This window comes from Sorghum bicolor, chromosome 3 (assembly GCF_000003195.3).
Source record: "Sorghum bicolor cultivar BTx623 chromosome 3, Sorghum_bicolor_NCBIv3, whole genome shotgun sequence".
Classification (NCBI taxonomy): domain Eukaryota; kingdom Viridiplantae; phylum Streptophyta; class Magnoliopsida; order Poales; family Poaceae; genus Sorghum; species Sorghum bicolor.
In genome coordinates this window covers 11713750-11732416 of record NC_012872.2, presented here as the reverse complement: position 1 = coordinate 11732416, position 18667 = coordinate 11713750, and the positions used below count along the sequence as shown (strand labels likewise).

At 47.3% G+C, this 18667-nt stretch overlaps 5 protein-coding genes and 1 long non-coding RNA gene across 6 annotated transcripts; 2 read left to right on the top strand and 4 right to left on the bottom strand.

Moving 5' to 3' along the window:
* LOC8054648 (early nodulin-like protein 1) lies at positions 522 to 1702 on the top strand. The gene is made up of 2 exons (XM_002457587.2): positions 522 to 994; positions 1099 to 1702. The coding sequence occupies exons 1-2, from the start codon at positions 766 to 768 to the stop codon at positions 1485 to 1487; spliced, it is 618 nt and encodes a 205-aa protein (XP_002457632.1). The 5' UTR covers positions 522 to 765; the 3' UTR covers positions 1488 to 1702.
* Positions 2000 to 5214, bottom strand: LOC8054647. Its single transcript, XM_002455395.2, has 7 exons — positions 4480 to 5214; positions 4215 to 4268; positions 3918 to 4127; positions 2869 to 3008; positions 2681 to 2778; positions 2421 to 2545; positions 2000 to 2334 (listed from the first exon to the last, which is right to left on the bottom strand). Exons 1-7 carry the CDS (start codon positions 4984 to 4986, stop codon positions 2182 to 2184), a joined length of 1287 nt encoding a protein of 428 aa, XP_002455440.1. The 5' UTR covers positions 4987 to 5214; the 3' UTR covers positions 2000 to 2181.
* On the bottom strand, positions 7397 to 11540 carry LOC8074521 (protein DELETION OF SUV3 SUPPRESSOR 1(I)). The gene is made up of 3 exons (XM_002455394.2): positions 11297 to 11540; positions 11104 to 11216; positions 7397 to 7833 (listed from the first exon to the last, which is right to left on the bottom strand). Exons 2-3 carry the CDS (start codon positions 11201 to 11203, stop codon positions 7700 to 7702), a joined length of 234 nt encoding a protein of 77 aa, XP_002455439.1. The 5' UTR covers positions 11204 to 11216; positions 11297 to 11540; the 3' UTR covers positions 7397 to 7699.
* On the top strand, positions 11667 to 12931 carry LOC8054646 (ubiquitin-conjugating enzyme E2 19). The gene is made up of 3 exons (XM_021456837.1): positions 11667 to 12261; positions 12385 to 12444; positions 12570 to 12931. The coding sequence occupies exons 1-3, from the start codon at positions 11811 to 11813 to the stop codon at positions 12611 to 12613; spliced, it is 555 nt and encodes a 184-aa protein (XP_021312512.1). The 5' UTR covers positions 11667 to 11810; the 3' UTR covers positions 12614 to 12931.
* On the bottom strand, positions 13179 to 17012 carry LOC8074520. Its single transcript, XM_002455393.2, has 8 exons — positions 16807 to 17012; positions 16633 to 16699; positions 16454 to 16511; positions 16260 to 16318; positions 14351 to 14574; positions 14218 to 14251; positions 14008 to 14136; positions 13179 to 13735 (listed from the first exon to the last, which is right to left on the bottom strand). The coding sequence occupies exons 1-8, from the start codon at positions 16852 to 16854 to the stop codon at positions 13560 to 13562; spliced, it is 795 nt and encodes a 264-aa protein (XP_002455438.1). The 5' UTR covers positions 16855 to 17012; the 3' UTR covers positions 13179 to 13559.
* LOC110433882 lies at positions 14740 to 16253 on the bottom strand. Its single transcript, XR_002451289.1, has 2 exons — positions 15341 to 16253; positions 14740 to 15252 (listed from the first exon to the last, which is right to left on the bottom strand). It is a non-coding gene; the product is annotated as an uncharacterized LOC110433882 (long non-coding RNA).

The window sequence follows — 18667 nt, the reverse complement described above, 5'->3', positions numbered from 1 at the left end:
TGATTTCCATTTTCCCAGTTACACCGATCAGCCAGTGTTCAGAGAAACCAGAGTCTAGTAGGTTGTTGTCGGTTATTTTGTTGTATTTTATTTATTTGTCTGTGAACTACCCCAAGTGAAATCTGAAAACATTAGGCTGTGAAAAGAATGTTTTTTAAAACTGAGAAAAGGACCACAAAACCGATTTCCACCCCAAATATTGTCTTTTGAAATGAACAAATCCATACTGTTATGTTTTACAGGAAAAAAAAATTGAATGTACAAGCAGATTTGAAGAATTCAGACACTGATTCGATAAATTCAGACGGTGCTATTTTGGTCTCTCAAATTCGAAGATCACCCTACGAAACCCCCTTCGAGATCCATGGGCCCGAGGCATAGCATAACGCCTCCCACGTTTGGCACAGCCCGGCCGGCGACGGCGACAGTGTGACACGCAGCGAGCAGCTCGCTAACCGCCGGCGCTCCCTCCTTCCCCACGTTCTCGCTCTCGCCCACGAACGCACGTCCGCATCGAAGAGCGCGCGCGCGCGCCGGCGTGTGGTCAAACTGCAACCGGCGACGCGACGCGATCCGGCAACCGTTCCCGCCCTGCCAAGACCCAAGAGCCCACTCTCCTATAAAGCGAGCGAACGCGCAGCCTGTGGAGTTCCACTCCACCCGCGCGCACCAAGCAATTCTGAGCACGGCGACCGGCGACCACCAGTAGTGCCATTTCCTTCTCCTCGCTCGCACCGCCGTGCGCCGCCGCCTGCTGCAAGATCCATGGCCGCTGCCAACAGCTCCCGCGCGCTTCTTCTCCCCGTGCTGACCCTCGCCGGCGTCGTCTTCTTCCTTCTCGCTCCCGCTGCCGCCGCCGACGCCGCCGATGCAGCCGCGCCGCAGGGCCTGGAGTTCCACGTCGGCGGCCCGCGCGGGTGGCGCGTCCCTGACGCCAACACCAGCTACGGCTGGTGGGCCATGAACAACCGCTTCCGCGTCGGCGACCACCTCTGTGAGTATCCCAACTTGTTCAGTTCAATCCTCCGGCTATCCACGGCCGTCGTCGACGGCATCTGTGTGTCTGTGTGCGTAATGATCTGAATTCTCCTGTCGCAGACTTCAAGTACGCCAACGACTCGGTGCTCCTGGTGGACCGCACCGCCTTCGACGCCTGCAACACCACGGAGCCGCTCGCGACCTTCGCCGACGGCGCCACCAGGTTCGTCCTCGACCGCCCGGGCTTCTTCTGCTTCATCAGCGGCGAGCCGGGCCACTGCGAGGAAGGACAAAGGCTCATCGTGCGCGTCATGGTGCACCCGGCCATCGTCGCGACGCCAGGCCCGGCATCCGCACCAGCGACGTCGGCGCAGCCGGGCCACGGCGGCGGCGGCGGCCAGGCGCATCCGCCCGGGGCTTCCTCCGGCGCAGACACAGCGGTTGCCGCTGCTGCCGGCGTCGCCGTCGCGGCGGCACTGGCTGTCTTCGTCAGTCTCGTCTCGTCTTGATGCTCCAGTAATCAGCTGTGTTGCGGCGCTTGCATGCGTACTCGCGTACGTAGTTTGTTAAGTTAATGCTATGCAATGTCTTAGTTTTGCTTGGATTCCTGTGTTTTTTTACATATTATTATTCATCAAATCACTCTTGTAGTATTTGTGGTGTATCGTGCCAAGACAATTATTAGCTAGTTTTACTGAGTAATTGATGATTATATTATATGCCATTGAATTCCTATGTAATGCGGTTTATTTTATTACGTTGAATTACTATGCGAGATGTCCTTGGTTAGTTTATTCTCGGTTAAAAAAATGCTTTGCATTGAATTTTTTGGTGTAGATCCATTCATTGTCTATCGGACGAACTAGTGTGCTATAACTCTGAAATGATTATGTGCCTGAAAGAACTTCTGAATTCTAATAAGTCTGAAATATAAATTTCATTGTTTGGCTAAACATTGCAGATACAGATCTGTAGTATATATTGTTGTATCAAATCAATTCGAAACTATAAAAATAAGCCGTGCAAATTTCAGATGAAGCATTCCACCTCCTGAACAACGCGATCTTCTGTAAAATCAGGAAATCGATTCATCCCGCATGGATTACCAAGTGGCTGTACAACATATCCACAGTTGAAAATGCTATATACAATCTGTAGTTCTTTGCTTGAGTTGCAAATTGCAACGAAGGTCAGCTACCTAAACTACCACGGTTCAGAGTTCTTGGTCCAGTAACTTGCCACAGGTCTACGTCTGCTCCAGCCATCCTCTGCTAAAATAAGTGTTAGCCGTGCTCTGAGAGTATTCACAGCTTCCTCCTCCAAGATCTCCAATCGATTCATCGGGGATTGCCCAGCCTGCAAAGAAACAATGCAGAGATGTTCATGAGTTTTACATTTTCTGGGTCACTCCCATGATAGGGTGTCATGTCTGAAAGAATTACCGTGGCAGTTTGGTACAATGACAAGTAGTGTAGGCAATCTTCATAGTATCCACAGTGGTACAGAAGGGCTGCGTAATCCCTCAGTTCATGCGGATCGTGATGCAGTAGTATCAGCCGCTCACAAGCTGAAACAAGAAAAATGCAAGATATGAAACAGGTATCTCACTGAGAGAAATGCAATGCAAAATACATTCATTTCTGTGATAAAGCAATGGCATAGGAATGGCCCATGAGGCCATGCTACATTCAAACAACAGTACCTGCTAAAGCACGACGCATATCACCAAAACGAACATTAGTCCATACTCCACGCATCAATCTATGATGAGCAGCTTTAGCAGCAGCCATCTCAATGGCACTGTTAACCAAAATTGACATAATTCCAGATCTCCAGCAGCATCCAGTGTAAGAAAAGAGGAACTACACTTGATAAATTCAGAGAAAGTACCTTATGTTTCCATGTGACCTTGCTTGGTTATCACCTAAAGTACCAGGGCCGTAGTGGTTTACAGCAACAGCATTCAGAAATAAGCTACTAGACTGATCAGACTGGAATGGCCAAAATGTACTCTTCAAAGTTCTCAAAGTCTGCATATAAGGACTAATAAAAATAAGCCCAAATCAAAAACCAGCAACTTTTGCAGCCTGCTTATACCATCTTTGACACAATAAAACCAAACATTATGAACAGGATTAAGAACAGACACCAACTTTAATAAAAATGTGTTCTGAAGCTGTTCAAAAAATTTGCAACAAATTGGATTCCTAACTCAAGTTAATCAGATGCAAGCCATGGCAGAAAGTATTGTTGGTTGATTTATTGTGAGAGAAAAACATTGTTGAATGGCTGGCAGATTTGGCTGATAAGCTCAAGCGAACAAGGTGAACCTGAAGTTTAAAGTTGGATTAAAAGGTCTCAAACATAGTAGGGGAAAACAGAAGATTTGTTAGAAACAAGTCTACTCACATTATTATATACTGAGTATAATGGTTGAAGCGAACCACAAGTTCACCACTCAAAGGTGTGTCTGTGCCTGTGTGTTTTTATTGTTGTCTGATCTCTAAGAAAAATCTTGTGCAGGCAAGAATGGAACAAAACCAAATTTCAACTTAGGCATATCTGTAAGTGCTGATAAAATGAATCCTCGCAGCAGTAGAACACCAAAAAAAAACAATATTGGTGGAATTTGTAGATAGGAGATAATATATTGAATTACTTGATTTGGTTGAAGTCTCGTTTGGAAACATGAAATATAACTGCAAACAATCTTTTTTCTGGTGAATGTGAAGGGCATAGCAAAATTAAGATGAAAAATCCCTTTTGTTGACAACCAACCAGAAATTTCACTATGGTATCTTGGGTGCATCTGGAGACTGCAACGAGCACCTTAGCTTTAACACTCGTTGCTCAAGACGAGCATAGTACTATATATTAAGCACACAAAAAGAAACTCAATGGACTCCGATAATAAAGATTGAAGGTTGGAATAAACTCACCTCAACCAAAAGTGACTTTGAGGTCATAATATGTGGCTCATCACCCAATCTGCCTTTTTGTTTGTCATAGCCCCTAGGGACGCTATTGAGATCATTTGGAAAGAAAATCTCTGCATCAAAATCCAGTAACCCATATATTCGTACAGTCTTCAGTATCTCTGAATATATCAATGCAAGCATTAGAGCTGATCCAGAACGGCACGTCAAGACCTGGAAATTGTACAACCAAATATCACTAGATGAGGCATAGCATATTACAGTAGTGTACAAGGCATAGAAAACTAGATTCTGTCATACCGAGTGAAGATACATAGTCCGCACATCCAATACTCGATTTGTTCTTCGAAACCCCTGAATGGAAGATCCTAGTAAATTAGCACCAATACTAGTAAGCTTTGCATGTAGAACAGAAATTTGCTTGGTAGAGACCACACACACTACATCATGCTACATCAACCAGACAGCTGAAATGGCTTCAAAATCAATTCGTACCTAGTGATACCCAAATTGGGTAGCAAAGCAACAGGATCAGAATAACTTGGCGACAACTATACACCAGTACCTTATGGATGTAGAGGTAGCGGTCAAGGTAATCGAAGAAGACCTCGGGCGGCGCGCCGGAGGGCGGGAAGTTGCCGCCGGCGCAGAAGCCCGCGGAGAGGCCGTCGAGGCGCGCGATGAAGGCGTCTACGGGGAGCGGGACCGAGGAGTGGGAGACGAGCGAGTCGTCCTCGGCCGCGACGCAGAGCGCGGCGCGGGCGAGGTCAGGGCCGCGGCTGATGGCGATGCTGCTCCCCGCGCTCACCCGGGTGAGCCGCCCCACCTGCGCCGCGAACCCCTCCCGCGCCGCCCTGGCGTGCGCGGTGGCCACCCCCACGGCGTCGAGGGAGTCGTGCAGCACCAGCCGCGGGCGCGGGGCCTCCCCCGCGGCGCCGCCGCCCTCCTGCTCCACGGCCGCCGCCCGGGGCCTGATGAGCCTGACGGAGGAGCGCCGCCTGCGGCCACCACGGCAGGGACGGCGGCCGAGAGCGGAGGAGGAAGGGGGAGACCACGCCGCCGCGCAGCTCATGGCGGCGAAGGTGAAGTCAGATTCACCGGATCGGGGCCGGGAGCGCGGTGGCGTCGGACGCCGCGGCTAGGAGACGGCGAGGCGGCGAGCTTGTGCTGCTGCGTCGTGTATATACGTGTATAAAAAAAACAAAATATGGGAAAGTATATAATATAATATATAATATGGTGGGCATGGAAGCTTGTTCTTGCGCCGCTCCTATATTTTTCTACTAGCGTCGGCATCGTCTGCTGCAACTGCAATGGCAGCAGCAGCAGCAGCAGCAGCGGTGCCCAAACTTGTTTGTCTCTCTGTTTGAAGCACCACTTCCCCAACCATACGCTGTGGAGGGGCCTTATCTCCTCCTTGTCTCCTTCTCCGCCGCGGCAAGGAGCCTCCATGGCCTCAGAGAAGAGAAGGCCAGCGCTCGCGAGCAGGTCCACGTCTCTGGCGCCTCACTTGCACGGACATGGCCAGCGCTCGCGACTTGGCGAGTAGATCCACTTCCGCGCGTCGCCGTCCCAGCAGCGTCCGTCGTCGTCTCCACGCACGGAGTATGAAGGCCAGCGCTCGCGAGCAGATCCACTTCCGCGCGTCGCTGTCCTAGCGTCGTCGTCTCCTCGATCTCCCGGCTCCCTCAGTGCCGGTCTCGCCGCCCGCGGCCCACAGCGTCCCGCGCCCCTCCGCCCCACAGGCCGCCGTTGCCGGTTCCGCTCGCGCCGACGCGCCCCCACTGGCAAAACGGACAACGGCCGCGCGCGGGCCCACAACACAGGAGGAGACGAAGGGTTTGTTTGGCATAGCTCAACTTCACTAGTAAAGCTGTTTTTTTAGAAAATAGTTTTATGAGTGACTTTCTAGATGAAGCTGAGTTGTTTTGGAAAAGTGTTTGGCAAAATAGCTTCACAACTACTTTATGCATAGTTGAGAGAGAAAAATAAGAGAGAAAACTGCAATAAACTACTTTTTTCAGCTTCATACCAACTTATGTCTTTGTGAGAGGAAAGAAAAACAGCTTCATCCATAAAACTGTTTTAGAAATAAGTGTTTAGTAAAAAAACAGCTCACAACGCTACGAAGCTGGTGTACCAGGCCCGAAGCCGGGTGAAGGGAGTATTTCCAGCTCTCTCCTGCTCTCCCTCCCGCATGCAGCTCCAGTCAGCAGGAAATTCGCGACTTCGCAATGGATTCGTGGAGGAGCAGTTTCAGAAGCAGGGGTTGAAGCGATACAAAACGGCTGCTGCGTTTGTTTTGCCAGCTGCTCCTGCTGCTGCATTTTGTGATGTTTTTCTCTTGAGCTTGAACTTATCGGCTAAAATCAGCCAACATATACCGATATTTTTCTCTCACAATAAATTAAGTTCAGCATCAGCCAAAATATCTCATGTCCTTAGGTCTTGTTGAGTTCAAGACAAAAAAATTTTGGGTATCACATCAAATATGTCAGCACAACTAAACATCGATTAATAAAAAAATAAATTACATAGCTCGTCTGAAAACTGTGAGATGAATTTGTTAAGCCTAATTAATGTCATTAGCACATGTGGGTTACTGTAGCAGTTATAGCTAATCATGGGCTAATTAGGCTTAAAAGATTTGTCTCACAATTTACAACCAAACTGTGCAATTATTTTTTTATTTTTATTTACATTTAATGCTCCATGTATATATCTAAAGATTCTATGTGATGGATAAAAAAAATTAAATGGGGAAAGAGCATCTCCAATAGTTTGCCAAAATTTACTTGGCAAATGTTGTGTTTTTGCCAAGTTGCTAAAAGAATATGCCAAGTTAAAAAGAGACTCTCTCCAATAGTTTTTTTATTTTTAACTTGCCAAAGTACGACACTTGAGAGTCTACGTAGATTTGTTGCTGCGGTTGTTGAGATTTTTGGAGCTGCATACCTAACATATCCCAACAAGGGGCATGTGGATAAACCCACTATCATTTTGGATGTTGTTGCTTCAAACGACCTTTGGATATGACATGTCTTCTTTAGAATGCTCATGTCTCATAATGACATCAATGTTTCATACACTTGATTTTGTATGTTATAGTTTATTATGATGGACACATTTGTATTAACTTACATTTATATTTCATCCAGTTGGACAATGAAATACTTAAATGTAATCCGTGGTCTGTTTTCACTCAAGCAATGATTTCTTTTTTACAAGTGCCGTTTATGCTTGTTTTATTCAGTAGTATCATGCGGTATCCATGTTCCATCAGGCGACGGCGCCATCATATATGTCCCATCACCATGTACGACAAACAACAGCATGTGGACCTTTGCGGAGTAGGATACGCGCGCGCGTAAAGATACACGCGTGAAGACCTTTGATGACAACTTGCTAAAAATACCAACCTCATTTGACAAACTGTTAGAGAATAAAATTTATGACAACCGCATTTAGCAAACTGCTAGAGATGCTCTAAACAAGGCCTCAGTGTTTATCTCATGTCGCTAAAAGAACGAGATTGGACGTAAGTAGAAACAGTTAAGATACGCAAAGTGGGGTTTCTAGCGTTTCGGATAGAGACCTGTCCTAACGACAACTGAGATATGTTCCACCGGAACAGGTACAGTGCTGTCACATTGCCGACTGATGTCCGTAAACTTTCTGCCGTTCACATAGCACAACCATATCAACCCATCCATAGCACATCACGGTTCCGAAAGTAGCTGGCATATAACAATCATTTATCATCTATAAACTAGAGAAATACTACTTCAGCTCTTCTGGGCATTATTTCCCTCCAGCTCTTTCCTCAGCTGCAGTGAGAAATCGTCATTCACGTCGTCGTCATCCCAATCATCCTCCCACTGCTGGACGGCTTCATTGCCTTCTTCGTTGTCATCCCATTCTGCATAATACAGGAACGTCAGTAACAAGCATTCAAAGTGTCAAACTAGACCCACTCTCCAGCCACAGAATCAGCCATACAAAGAGATAAAAAAACAAATGTTCATTAGATGTGAAGTCACTTGCAATAATTAGTGCAGGTTATATTGATTTTAGTGACCTGAGTTTTTAGTTTCAACGAGCAACATGTAACAAAAAAGGTTTTCTTTAAACCAAATCCTTTCCCCACTCCTCTATTCCAAGCGCTCTCCCCCGCTCCTGTATTCCAAGCGCCCTCCACCTTCACCCATCCCAAATGACCACTCTTCCAATGGTAGGTTTCCCTCTTGCTGAACATGGTTCATGATTACATGGATCCTTACATCCATACACATCACTTGTATCATCCATCAATCCGTGATACTTATGGTTATGCACTTCTGTTGTTAGCTATTGAGATTGAACAACATAACTAGCAATGACATAGGCATTTGAGGATTTTCAAATCTGATACTAAGATGTAATGAAACAAATTCACAACTTAGGTAACTAACATCTTCCACAGGAATAAGGTAGATGGCATGATGGCTGACGGGACAGATTAGAAGGAAATTGTGTAGGTATTCAATGATTGCCAAAAATGATAAATACTACCTCTGCCCTGAATAAAACAATTTCTAGAGTTGTCTTAAGTCAAACTTTTTTATGTTTGGCCAAATTTATAGAGAAGATCACAAATGTTTTTAGCACCAAATAAGAAATTATAAAAATATATTTTATGGTGAGTCTAATGATACATTTGATTTCATAATCTTTTTTGACTTAAGACAACTACAGGAATTGATTTATTCAGGGCTGGAGGGAGGGCAACAATAACAAAGCCTTTGTATTTCTAATGCAACTAACAAATTGGGCTAAGTATCTCTTGCAACTAAAATAAATGTACTACCTACCCTTCCATATCCACAGGTTAGCATGCTAACTGTGCACTTTTATGGAAACAGGACAAATAGAAGCAGTGCAAAGCCGTCATTTCCAATAACTTTTACCATGGTGACCCAAAATGTAATCATAATATCAATTAAGCATCTAATATATAATCTTTAGTCTTAAAAAAGTCAGGGATTTGCAGAACTAACTATGTCACTTTAGAAGGACACACCAGAAGAGGAACATCTATCTTCTCTATCCGGACAACAAATTAAAGTGTCAAACTAAGATTATGGAACATCTATCTTCTCTATCCGGACAGCATAGTAAGACACCATCTGTAGCATCAGATTCAGATTCCATCTTTTTACTAACTAAGAGAGAAAAGACAAATCAGCAATACAGATACTCCCTCAGTCCCTTCTAAGAAATTTAGAAGTTTGCCCCCTCCTTGAACTAACAGAACAATTAGGGAAAATGAATTATATGTAGCTCTGCGTGAGTAAGAAACAAAAACAATGATACTAATTCATGTGTCGTGTCAAACAATATAGTTTTACTTACAGCAACAGACATAACACATGTATGTGACAATGCCATTTGTCAGAAAAAAATATATATACATGATTGACTACAAGTAGAAACTGTTAGTTTAGTTTGTCAACCAGTAAAGCAAGTATATATACTTATCTAACCATCAGGCAAAGCTATAATCATGAAGCGTTACTAGAAAATGGGATAGGGATTTCTATAATAGCCACTCTTCTTCCCAAAAAAGAATGGGCATTGCATTTCCATTAAGAGTGGTTCAATTTTACCTAGACCCAGTGAGGAAAGGACTCCAGAATCCAGACAGATGCAATTTTGCGCAACAGATAGAGCAAAATTTTCCTACTATATATGTTGTACACTTGTACTCTGATTTCAAAACTGACTTCACCTTTGCAATACAGTAGAATTGTAGAAATTACTGTATAAAACACAAAATGTAAGTACTCATATCATGCATCTGTTGAGTTTTCAGCAAAATAATACAACATCCATTTTATTTCTTTATTCAGTCGAACAATATCACCATCCCTCTTCTTTAAAAATCAGAATGCGCTTTGCTGTTTAGATTAGTTCGATTCAATTTTAGTCAAAATAATACAACATCCATCAATATCACCATCCCTCTTCTTTAAAAATCAGAATGCGCTTTGCTGTTTAGATTAGTTCGATTCAATTTTAGTCAAAATAATACAACATCCATCAATATCACCATCCCTCTTCTTTAAAAATCAGAATGCGCTTTGCTGTTTAGATTAGTTCAATTTTAGTTAGACCCAAGGTGGCTAGGACTCAGCGTGACTATCAATAAATCAAAATATTTGATTGGGAACAAGAGGTAATCATATTGCAAATTCCAAATTGCAAAACACAAGCAACAACAGAATGCACATACAAGTCTGCACATAAACACAAGCATGCAGGTGCTGCAAGGACAGAAAATAGAAGATAGAGAGAAAAGTTCTGCGAATGACATATGTGCAGATATACCCCTCAATCATCATCTCTTTCAACATGGCTTATGGCATTGCTTCTTTGTCATCTAAGTGCATAGCATGTTAGCATTTACTTTTACTGAATAATGAGGTTTGACTCAATAGATCAAAAGTTAGCATTAGACGCTCAAACACCAGCTACAAATATAGTAGTGTTTGGTTCATGCTTCTTACGTTCAATGGAATAACATTGGGATCAGCACTCAATTCTGCAACTGGTTTACAATAGTCAGTGGTAGATCTGTTGTAGTTATACAATTTTAGAGACTCACCAAGAAGAAGCAAAAGCATCACTGAAACAGAGTATCCAGGGTAGACCAACATGTAATCAAATCATCTTTCACTGTGACATATTTTTTCAATAAAGCACAGAACAGCACAAGACTGCATGTGTGATAAACAATGCCAACACTTAACTGCACCAACGTCAGAACAATGTTTTTTCATGCCAATTGCCAAACTAACTAGGAAATATACAAGGATATTTGATTTTTAAGGATAGGATTACATGCAACAGCAACAGTCCGCTTAAAGATTTGAGAACACAAAGATTTAAGTACCAGCGCAGGTCCAAACGAAATCAGGCGCCACATTAACAGCACAAACATTTACTCCGCATCACAAAAACAACTAACGCCTTGTAATTCCCCATGGTTTCGCCCAAATCCGTCCCTGGTCGATTGGATCTGATGCGCGAGACACTAGCAACACCACACGGGTTCCCATCTAACCGACCAATCAAATCTACTCGTCCAAATGGCTTAATCAACATGCCCACGCAAACGAAAGCAGGGGAGCGAGGGGGGGCGTGCGCGTACCTTGGTCGATCTCGAACTCTTCGAACTCGTCGTCGTCCTCGAGGAGGTCCATCTTGGCGGCCTCCGCCTTCGCGTCCGCCGGTGCCGGTGCCGCCGCCATCAACGCTGCGCCCCTGCGATGCAACCGAGCGGATCAGAGGGGAGCGAATCGAGGCGTGGGGAGGGAGAGATGGCGTGAGCGGCAACGACCTACCTCGCGTGCCTGGAGAGGATTAGAGCAAGCCGCGGAGACGAAAACCCTAGCTACACCAGGAGGCTGCTTTGGGGGGCGCTGATGCGATCGAACATCGGAGTTGGGCTGGGCCTAACTAGTGGTCAGCCAACCCAGATCACCACCTGCCACCCCGGGCCCACACGTCAGCCAGCCATCCGTCCTGCTACAGTTCTACCGCCTACCGCGGACGCGTGCACATGCTGTCGCCTGCCCGCTCTGTGCTCCCCTAGAAGCTGATGAACTAGCCGTTGGAGTCAGGGCGGCGGCGGACGCGGCCGAAAGGCGAAAGCTGTCAACCGTGCCGGGTGCCGCGCCGCCCCCAACGGTCACTAGACAGCAGAAGAGACTCGCATTCCCATCCCGAGCCAATCGCCTCTCGCCTTTAAATCCTGCGCCCCCACCGCAGCCTCCACTCCCACCGCTCTCGATCCTCCCACCGCTCCGACTCAATCGACGCCGAGGAGAGAAAGGAAGGGCCACTCGATCGTAAGCGATGGCCCGGGGAGAGAACCAGGAGTCGCAGACGGGGAACGTGCCCGCCGCATCAGCGGCGTCAGCGACGGGGGCGAAGCCGGCGTCGGCGGGCACCGGGAAGGGTGCGGAGGGCCAGTCGGTGGTGCGGCGGCTGCAGTCGGAGCTGATGGCGCTGATGATGGGCGGCGACCCGGGCGTGTCGGCGTTCCCGGAGGGGGACAACATGCTCCACTGGGTGGGCACCATCGAGGGCTCCGCCGGGACGGCGTACGAGGGCACCTCCTACCGCCTCGCGCTGGCCTTCACCGCCGAATACCCGTACAAGCCGCCCAAGGTGCGGTTCGACACCCCCTGCTTCCACCCCAACGTCGACGTGCACGGCAACATCTGCCTCGACATCCTCCAGGACAAGTGGTCCTCCGCCTACGACGTGCGCACCATCCTCCTCTCCATCCAGAGCCTGCTCGGAGGTAAACGGAGTCGCGACCGGTTCCTTCCTTTTGTTCGGTCGATCCATCGATCTCGTGTGCTGCTGGCGTGCGTTTTCCCCTTGTTTTTTTTTTCTGACCGACGGATTATGATTTACTATGCAGAGCCGAACAACGACTCGCCGCTCAACACGCAGGCGGCGGCGCTCTGGGCGAACCAGGAAGGTACGCGATTCGACATCTCGCTTCGTTCTCGTCAACAATCGCTCGCTCGATCGATCGATTTCTTGTTCTGAATCTCAGCAAGCCGGTTCCTTACTTTTGTTCTGAACCGTTTTCTCCCTGTTCAGAGTTCAGGAAGATGGTGGAGAAGCTCTACAAGCCCGCGGCGTAGAGGAGAGGAGGAGGACAGCGCCCGGCGCAGATGTCGCCTCGGGTTCTTCAAGCACTGATCTCGCTTGGATCGATCGACAAGAGATTATTGGGTGGATGGATGGGTTTCGTTGGGTTGAAGGCTCCCAGGAGTATGTGGGTCCCTGGAGCCTGGCGACTCTGTAATTGTTCTTTGAGTTCTGAAATGTTCAGAGATTCATTTTAACAGGACCTGTTTTCGTCCCTTTTCATTCTGACTGCGATATGGATAGGGACAAGACTGCTCGTATGATCTCGAAAATGTCCAGCAACTGCATCAACGCAATATTCAAATGGCTTCGCAGCGTGTTGTTGTGTGTGCCGCCTTGACGGAAACCACTGCTTTGAAGTTGCCGATTGGTAGGACCGTAGGAAGGGAAAAAAAAACACTCTTATTTCCTCTTCTAACGCAGTGTTGCTCGGCTGGGTGTATCAAGGATTCAAGGGTCAAATGGAGGACCCTGTCCACCAAAGCGACATTCAGTGACTATGAATGATGTGGACAGGGTTTCAAATTAGTTAAAAACAATCAGTACACTATGCAAACATTTTTTGTATAAAAAACAGGCAAACTAACCGAGTAGCCTGTGTCATTGCTTCCACATCATTCTACTACGATTTCATTTACACAGTCCACAAGGAACTTAAAATTCCAAAACTGTCTCTGGGCCATTTGGACTGGAGCAAAATTGACCGCAACACTAGCTCGTTTCCTGTCAAGTTTATGCATATGAGACAGTTTCCTGTCGATCTAGATGGCCCGAAACAGGAACACAAGAGATGCAACAATTGTCGCCCACAAACCAGTATGCTAGAGCTCCGCACAGGCCTACAGTAACATAAACGGCAGTTCTGGAATGAGATAGTACATCAAATCATTTTTACATCGGGAGGCTTCCATTTACAAGTTGGTTAGGCAGGGCATGCCGTCATCCTTTTGTTATGACACTTGATATCCGCTCAAAGAACATGCGGCACATTTTCATGCTGAATCTTATGTCTTGCCTCATCCAATCAGTGGCTATCCTGTCTAGGGTGCCCAGCGAGGAGAGCTTATAGGACCATTCATCAGATTCTTCTAACCAAGTGAGGGTGAAACTGTAACCTGCAGTTGTTTAAACTCTGTAAGGATCAGAATCAACTCATTTATATTATATGAATATGACTAGAGAGTGAATACACCCTCGAATGAAATGAAACCATATGAAAGGTGCTACTTTGTTAACATGTAACCGACAGAAGAAACATGTGAAAAAGTAACACACAAAATCGCATTATGATAGTGCCAGCGCAAGCACGAAATATATAAAGCATAACACCTATGCTAATACTGAGCTGTAGTAAAACAATAACATGAGATTCAGCATGAGCAAGTACCACTAGCTTCATGAGAGACTGAAATCGAAAATATTTCTGTTTCATCATTTACTGAGATCTTCATGCGAACCAAAGATTGAAGCAGCGAACAAAGCATATGAGCACTCGGCATTTCATTTGTCCCATTCCCTGAATCAACATACACACTGGCCAAATTAATTTCAAGTCATACAACAAAGTAGTGACAGATTTAATTAAAATTTCACTAACCTGAGATGCATGCATGTCTTCTAGAGCATTCTAGCTGCAGTATCAGATCAAATCAAGCCACAAGAAGGATTAGTAAAAAAGCTCACTCAAATACTTGTACATGAAAAGGAACTACTCAGGTTTCTAAGCGGACCTCTTGAGGTTCCTCTGCAGGGCTACTGTGATGAGCATTTTCACTCAACTGTACCCTCTTTACCTTGCCGTGGGAAAGTGGTGTCTTTCTTTTAGGTGACATTGGAATTGAATTTTCTAGGATAGATTCAGGTGTTCTGACAACAAGCCCAGTAGATTTAGAATTGCTCTTTTCAGCCTTCTCATCTAAGAGCTGCTTCAGTCTCAGAATTTCACTGTCCCTTGCTGCATGAAACAAAAATGAAAATAAGTAAACATTGTGCCACCTAAACCAACTTAGGCCTCGTTCGTTTCTGGTGGATCGAGGACGGGAAATAATCCTGCTGATCATCACTACTATAAATAAACCTATCATTCCAGTTGGATCCGTTCCAGGCATCCATTCCCAAGTAACCGAACGCAGCCTTTTTTTTTTGACAACTGCATATATTATATATTAAGCAGCCATTTTACAGAAAGGTCCTCCAAGGAAGACCAAATTACATCTGGGTCCAAAGACCGGATAAGCACGACAGCTATAACGAAGGCGTTGACGACGACGAATTCGCCGGTGGGGGGTCGTAGAGGCGCCGAAGACGCATACACCCAGGTGGAAGGCCGCGCCAAGCGTCGGTTGAGGGTGGGGCGACGAAGCCGGTGATGAAGCATGCGCCAAGCGACCGAAGAATAAGGTTGTTGCCGTCGCTGGGGGAAGAAGATGGAGCTCCAAGTCGGGATCCCGGTGGAGACGAAGTCGACGCGACAACGCCGCAAGAAGACCTGTCTGGATCGGCGGATGCGATGGCTGCATAGTAGAGGAGGAGGCGGAGGCGGGACACGGTGGATGCGGGTCGGAGTAGCACAGATCTGGGGGGTGGCGCGAGGAAGGCGAGGTGGAAGAGGAGGGGGAGACCGAGCACAGATCTGGAGGGTGGCGCGAGGATGGCGAGGTGGAAGAGGATGAGGGGGAGACCGAGCTGCGGAGGAGCAGATTTACTTTATTTAAACGTACCTTGGTAGGAGCCTCGTCGGCGGCGGGAACTGCAGCAGCAGAGACAACGACGGCGAAGGCGACCACCAGGGGAGACCCCATCGGGACTCCTATAGGCTGTACAGGAGGGAGGGAGGGTGGGGCCCCTTTCCCTACCCGGTGCGGCGAGGACGCCGGGACCGAGAGGGAAGGGGCCAGAGAGCGGCTGGGCGGCGGCGGCGGCGAGATCTATTCGATGGGGGGAAGAGGAAGGAGAAAGAGAGAAGGAGGAAACGCACCGGGCGTCGCTTCCGCACTACGCGTCTCCTATATCAACCAACGCAGCCTTAGTTGGTTCCAAATAAATAAAGAAGACAAGGGGGAAAAACTGTTGGGAGAAACTTAAAAGTAAATTTGATGCCAAGGACCACTCCATCTCACAGAGTCATAACCCTAGTCACCGCGGAACGGGAACGATGCAGCGTTCCACGTTCCAGGAACGAGTGTTCGGGACGGGAACGCGGGAACGAAATCGTTCCCACAGTGTAAAAATTGCATCTAAACGTCGTTCCCGTTCCCGGTTCGTCGTTCCTCGATCCGTCGTTCCGGGAACTCCGGTGACTAGGGTCATAACCCAATTTGTTAACCACGTGATGCAAACCACTCCATCTCACACTAAATGATTGTAGCATGCCATTCAACAGGGATTTCGTGGCCATTACTTGTTAACATTTTTAAGAGTTAGTGACTCGTTGTCTTTTGTTTATGGCAGTCATAAGCATAAAAATATCATATAACTAAGGGGAATCAGCTCAAAAGGATTAACCCAATTCGTGTCTGCTTCTCATGACTAGACAGAAAAAAGAAAAAACATGGTCACAGGTAATAAGACTTGGACCAAAGAAAAGTACTTCTCATGACTAGACACAAAGGAACTTTGAGATTGGATAAATAATCTTACTACGGATATCTTTAAGGAATTCCTGACGGGCCTTCTGGAGCTCATCCACCTTGTCCACCCTTGAATCATCAAATTAGCCAAAAATAAAACAAAAAAAGAAGGGATATAAGCAACGACACAGGCACCAATTCTTCCCCAAACAACAAAACGTCAAAACCCTAACCCGCGCACAAGCATAACAATTCTCATCTTACAGCATCTCGTTGAGCTCCGCATTGTCTTTCTTGAGTTCGCTATTCCAATTTTTCAGGGCTGCAATGCAACATCAAAACAGAAGGAAAAAAATCAAAGCAGGGGAAAAAGAACAAGCTTCTTCCAAAACCCTCCCTCCTCCCATAGCCCCGCCCAAATCGAGTTCGGCCGGGACTTGTACCATCGTAAAGCTCCTTGAACTGCGCCTCCCGCTCCTGCTCCAGACCCTCGTCCAGTAGCTTCCGCTTCTGCGGCGCGGCGATGAATTGAACCGGGAAACAATTAGTGCAGTGTCAAACCACCGCGGGCTGGCCTTAGAAACGGGCTGAGGAAGAAGCGGGCGTGCCCGCGGTACCTTGAGAGCAGTGTACTTCTCGTGGAACTTGGAGTCGAGCCTCTCCATCGGCGCCAGTGACGGATCCAGAAGCTTCTAGGCGCGGGTCCGAGCGGGAGCAGCGGTTTTCGCTGGAGACCGGGAGCGGTGCCCGCGGAGCAGCGGAGGGAGGACAGAGGTTTTTTTTTTTTTTTTGACCCCTGTGAGAGTGGAGAACGAAACGGCAGATGCAATTCTGTTTGCTCATATGGCAATGGGGTCTCCGTCCCGTGGGGACAAAATTTCCCGGTCCCGGTCCCCGTCCCCGTCACCGTCACCGCGAAGGCTATCCGGAAACATTTTTCTCCCATTTTCGTTTTCGGGGGAATTCGTCCTCGACGGAGATCTCCGTACCCGACACTAAACAAGATAAAAGCAATGAGCAATTGTCATCTAAAGTTCATACAAACATCATAATCATAGCATACAACCAGTTACATATATTTTAGTTTCTCAGTCATAGTCTCACAGATCATGGCTTCCAGCCATCAAGTCCAAGCTACTAGAACAAAAGCATACTGCATACAACATCCAGCAAGGCCGCAAGGCTACAAGCAAAGCAAGCACATGTTGTCACTCGGCGAATCCATGTTTAGGAAGAGGAAGCAGGGAACCTGTACCACTGGAGATCCGGAAGCTAGAGGTCGATTATGATGGTGGGTCGGCGATGCTCGAGTCGCGGTCGCTGGGTGCCGCCGTGCCAGCCTGCTGGGGCCCGGGGTCGCGGCCTCACGGCCTCGCCGCCTCGCGCAGTCACGAACGCGAACTCGCGCGACTGGGTGCTGGCCGAGCAGTCGTGAACGCGAGCTGACCCACCGCGACCAGCTGGCAGTTGGGCGGGCTGTGGCCTGCGATGCGCCGACGCCTGCCTGGGTCAGGGGAGTGGCTAAGTCTAGAGTGGGGATGGATAGCCGGCAGCCGGCGGGTGGGAGCAAGCGAACAGTGGGGAGTGGGGAGTGGGATCTAGCTCTGGCTGCTCGCTGGATGCTGGCTGGTGGCGGCTGGGTGGGAGTGGGAGTGGGATGGGAGCAGCTGGAGGCCTGGAGCTGGCCGTCTGGGTCTCTGGGAGCAGTGCAGGACTACTGGATGCCTTGGGTTAGGGTTATTGTTGCAATATATACTTCCTTAGTTGGGCTGGATGTTGGACCTCAAGTGGAGTTGGATCTGGCATTTTGGGCCTTTGCATTCACATTCTGTACAGTACCTATTAGCGGGGCGGGTATGCGGGTTTCGGGTATGGGGACAGGGGGAACGTCCCCGAACCCGTTAGACCCGATGGGGAGGGATTTTTCCCCATTAGTCTCCCCGTGGGGAGTAAATCTCTCCCATCCCCAATCCCCAGTGGAGGATTTCTCTGCGGAGAATCGGGTTTCGGGTCCCCATTGCCATTTGTACTCATATGGGTCTGATTGGTAGCCAACACAAGCCTAAGCCCCAGCCTCGTTGGAACTTGGAAGCCAGATGCAGGCCCAGCTCAGTCAGCACGCGTGCCCAGGCCTTCTTGAGTTCTAAATTTTTCTTTGCAAAATAAACATTATAGCACTTTTATTTGTATTTGACAAATATTATTTAATCAAGAATCAACTAGACTCAAAAGATTCGTCTGGTAAATTACAGATAAACTACTCAATTATTTATTTTTATCTATATTTAAGGCTCTATGCATGTGCCGCAAGATTCGATATGACACAGAATCTGAAAAATTTTGTAAAATTTTTTGGAGGTAAGCCCGCTCGCTGGACTAGATCCCATGATGATTTCATAGAGGTAGAAATGGGCACCAACTCAAAACTAGCGGTATGAGTTGACTCAGTCAAACCCGAAATAACCGACATTGAAATAT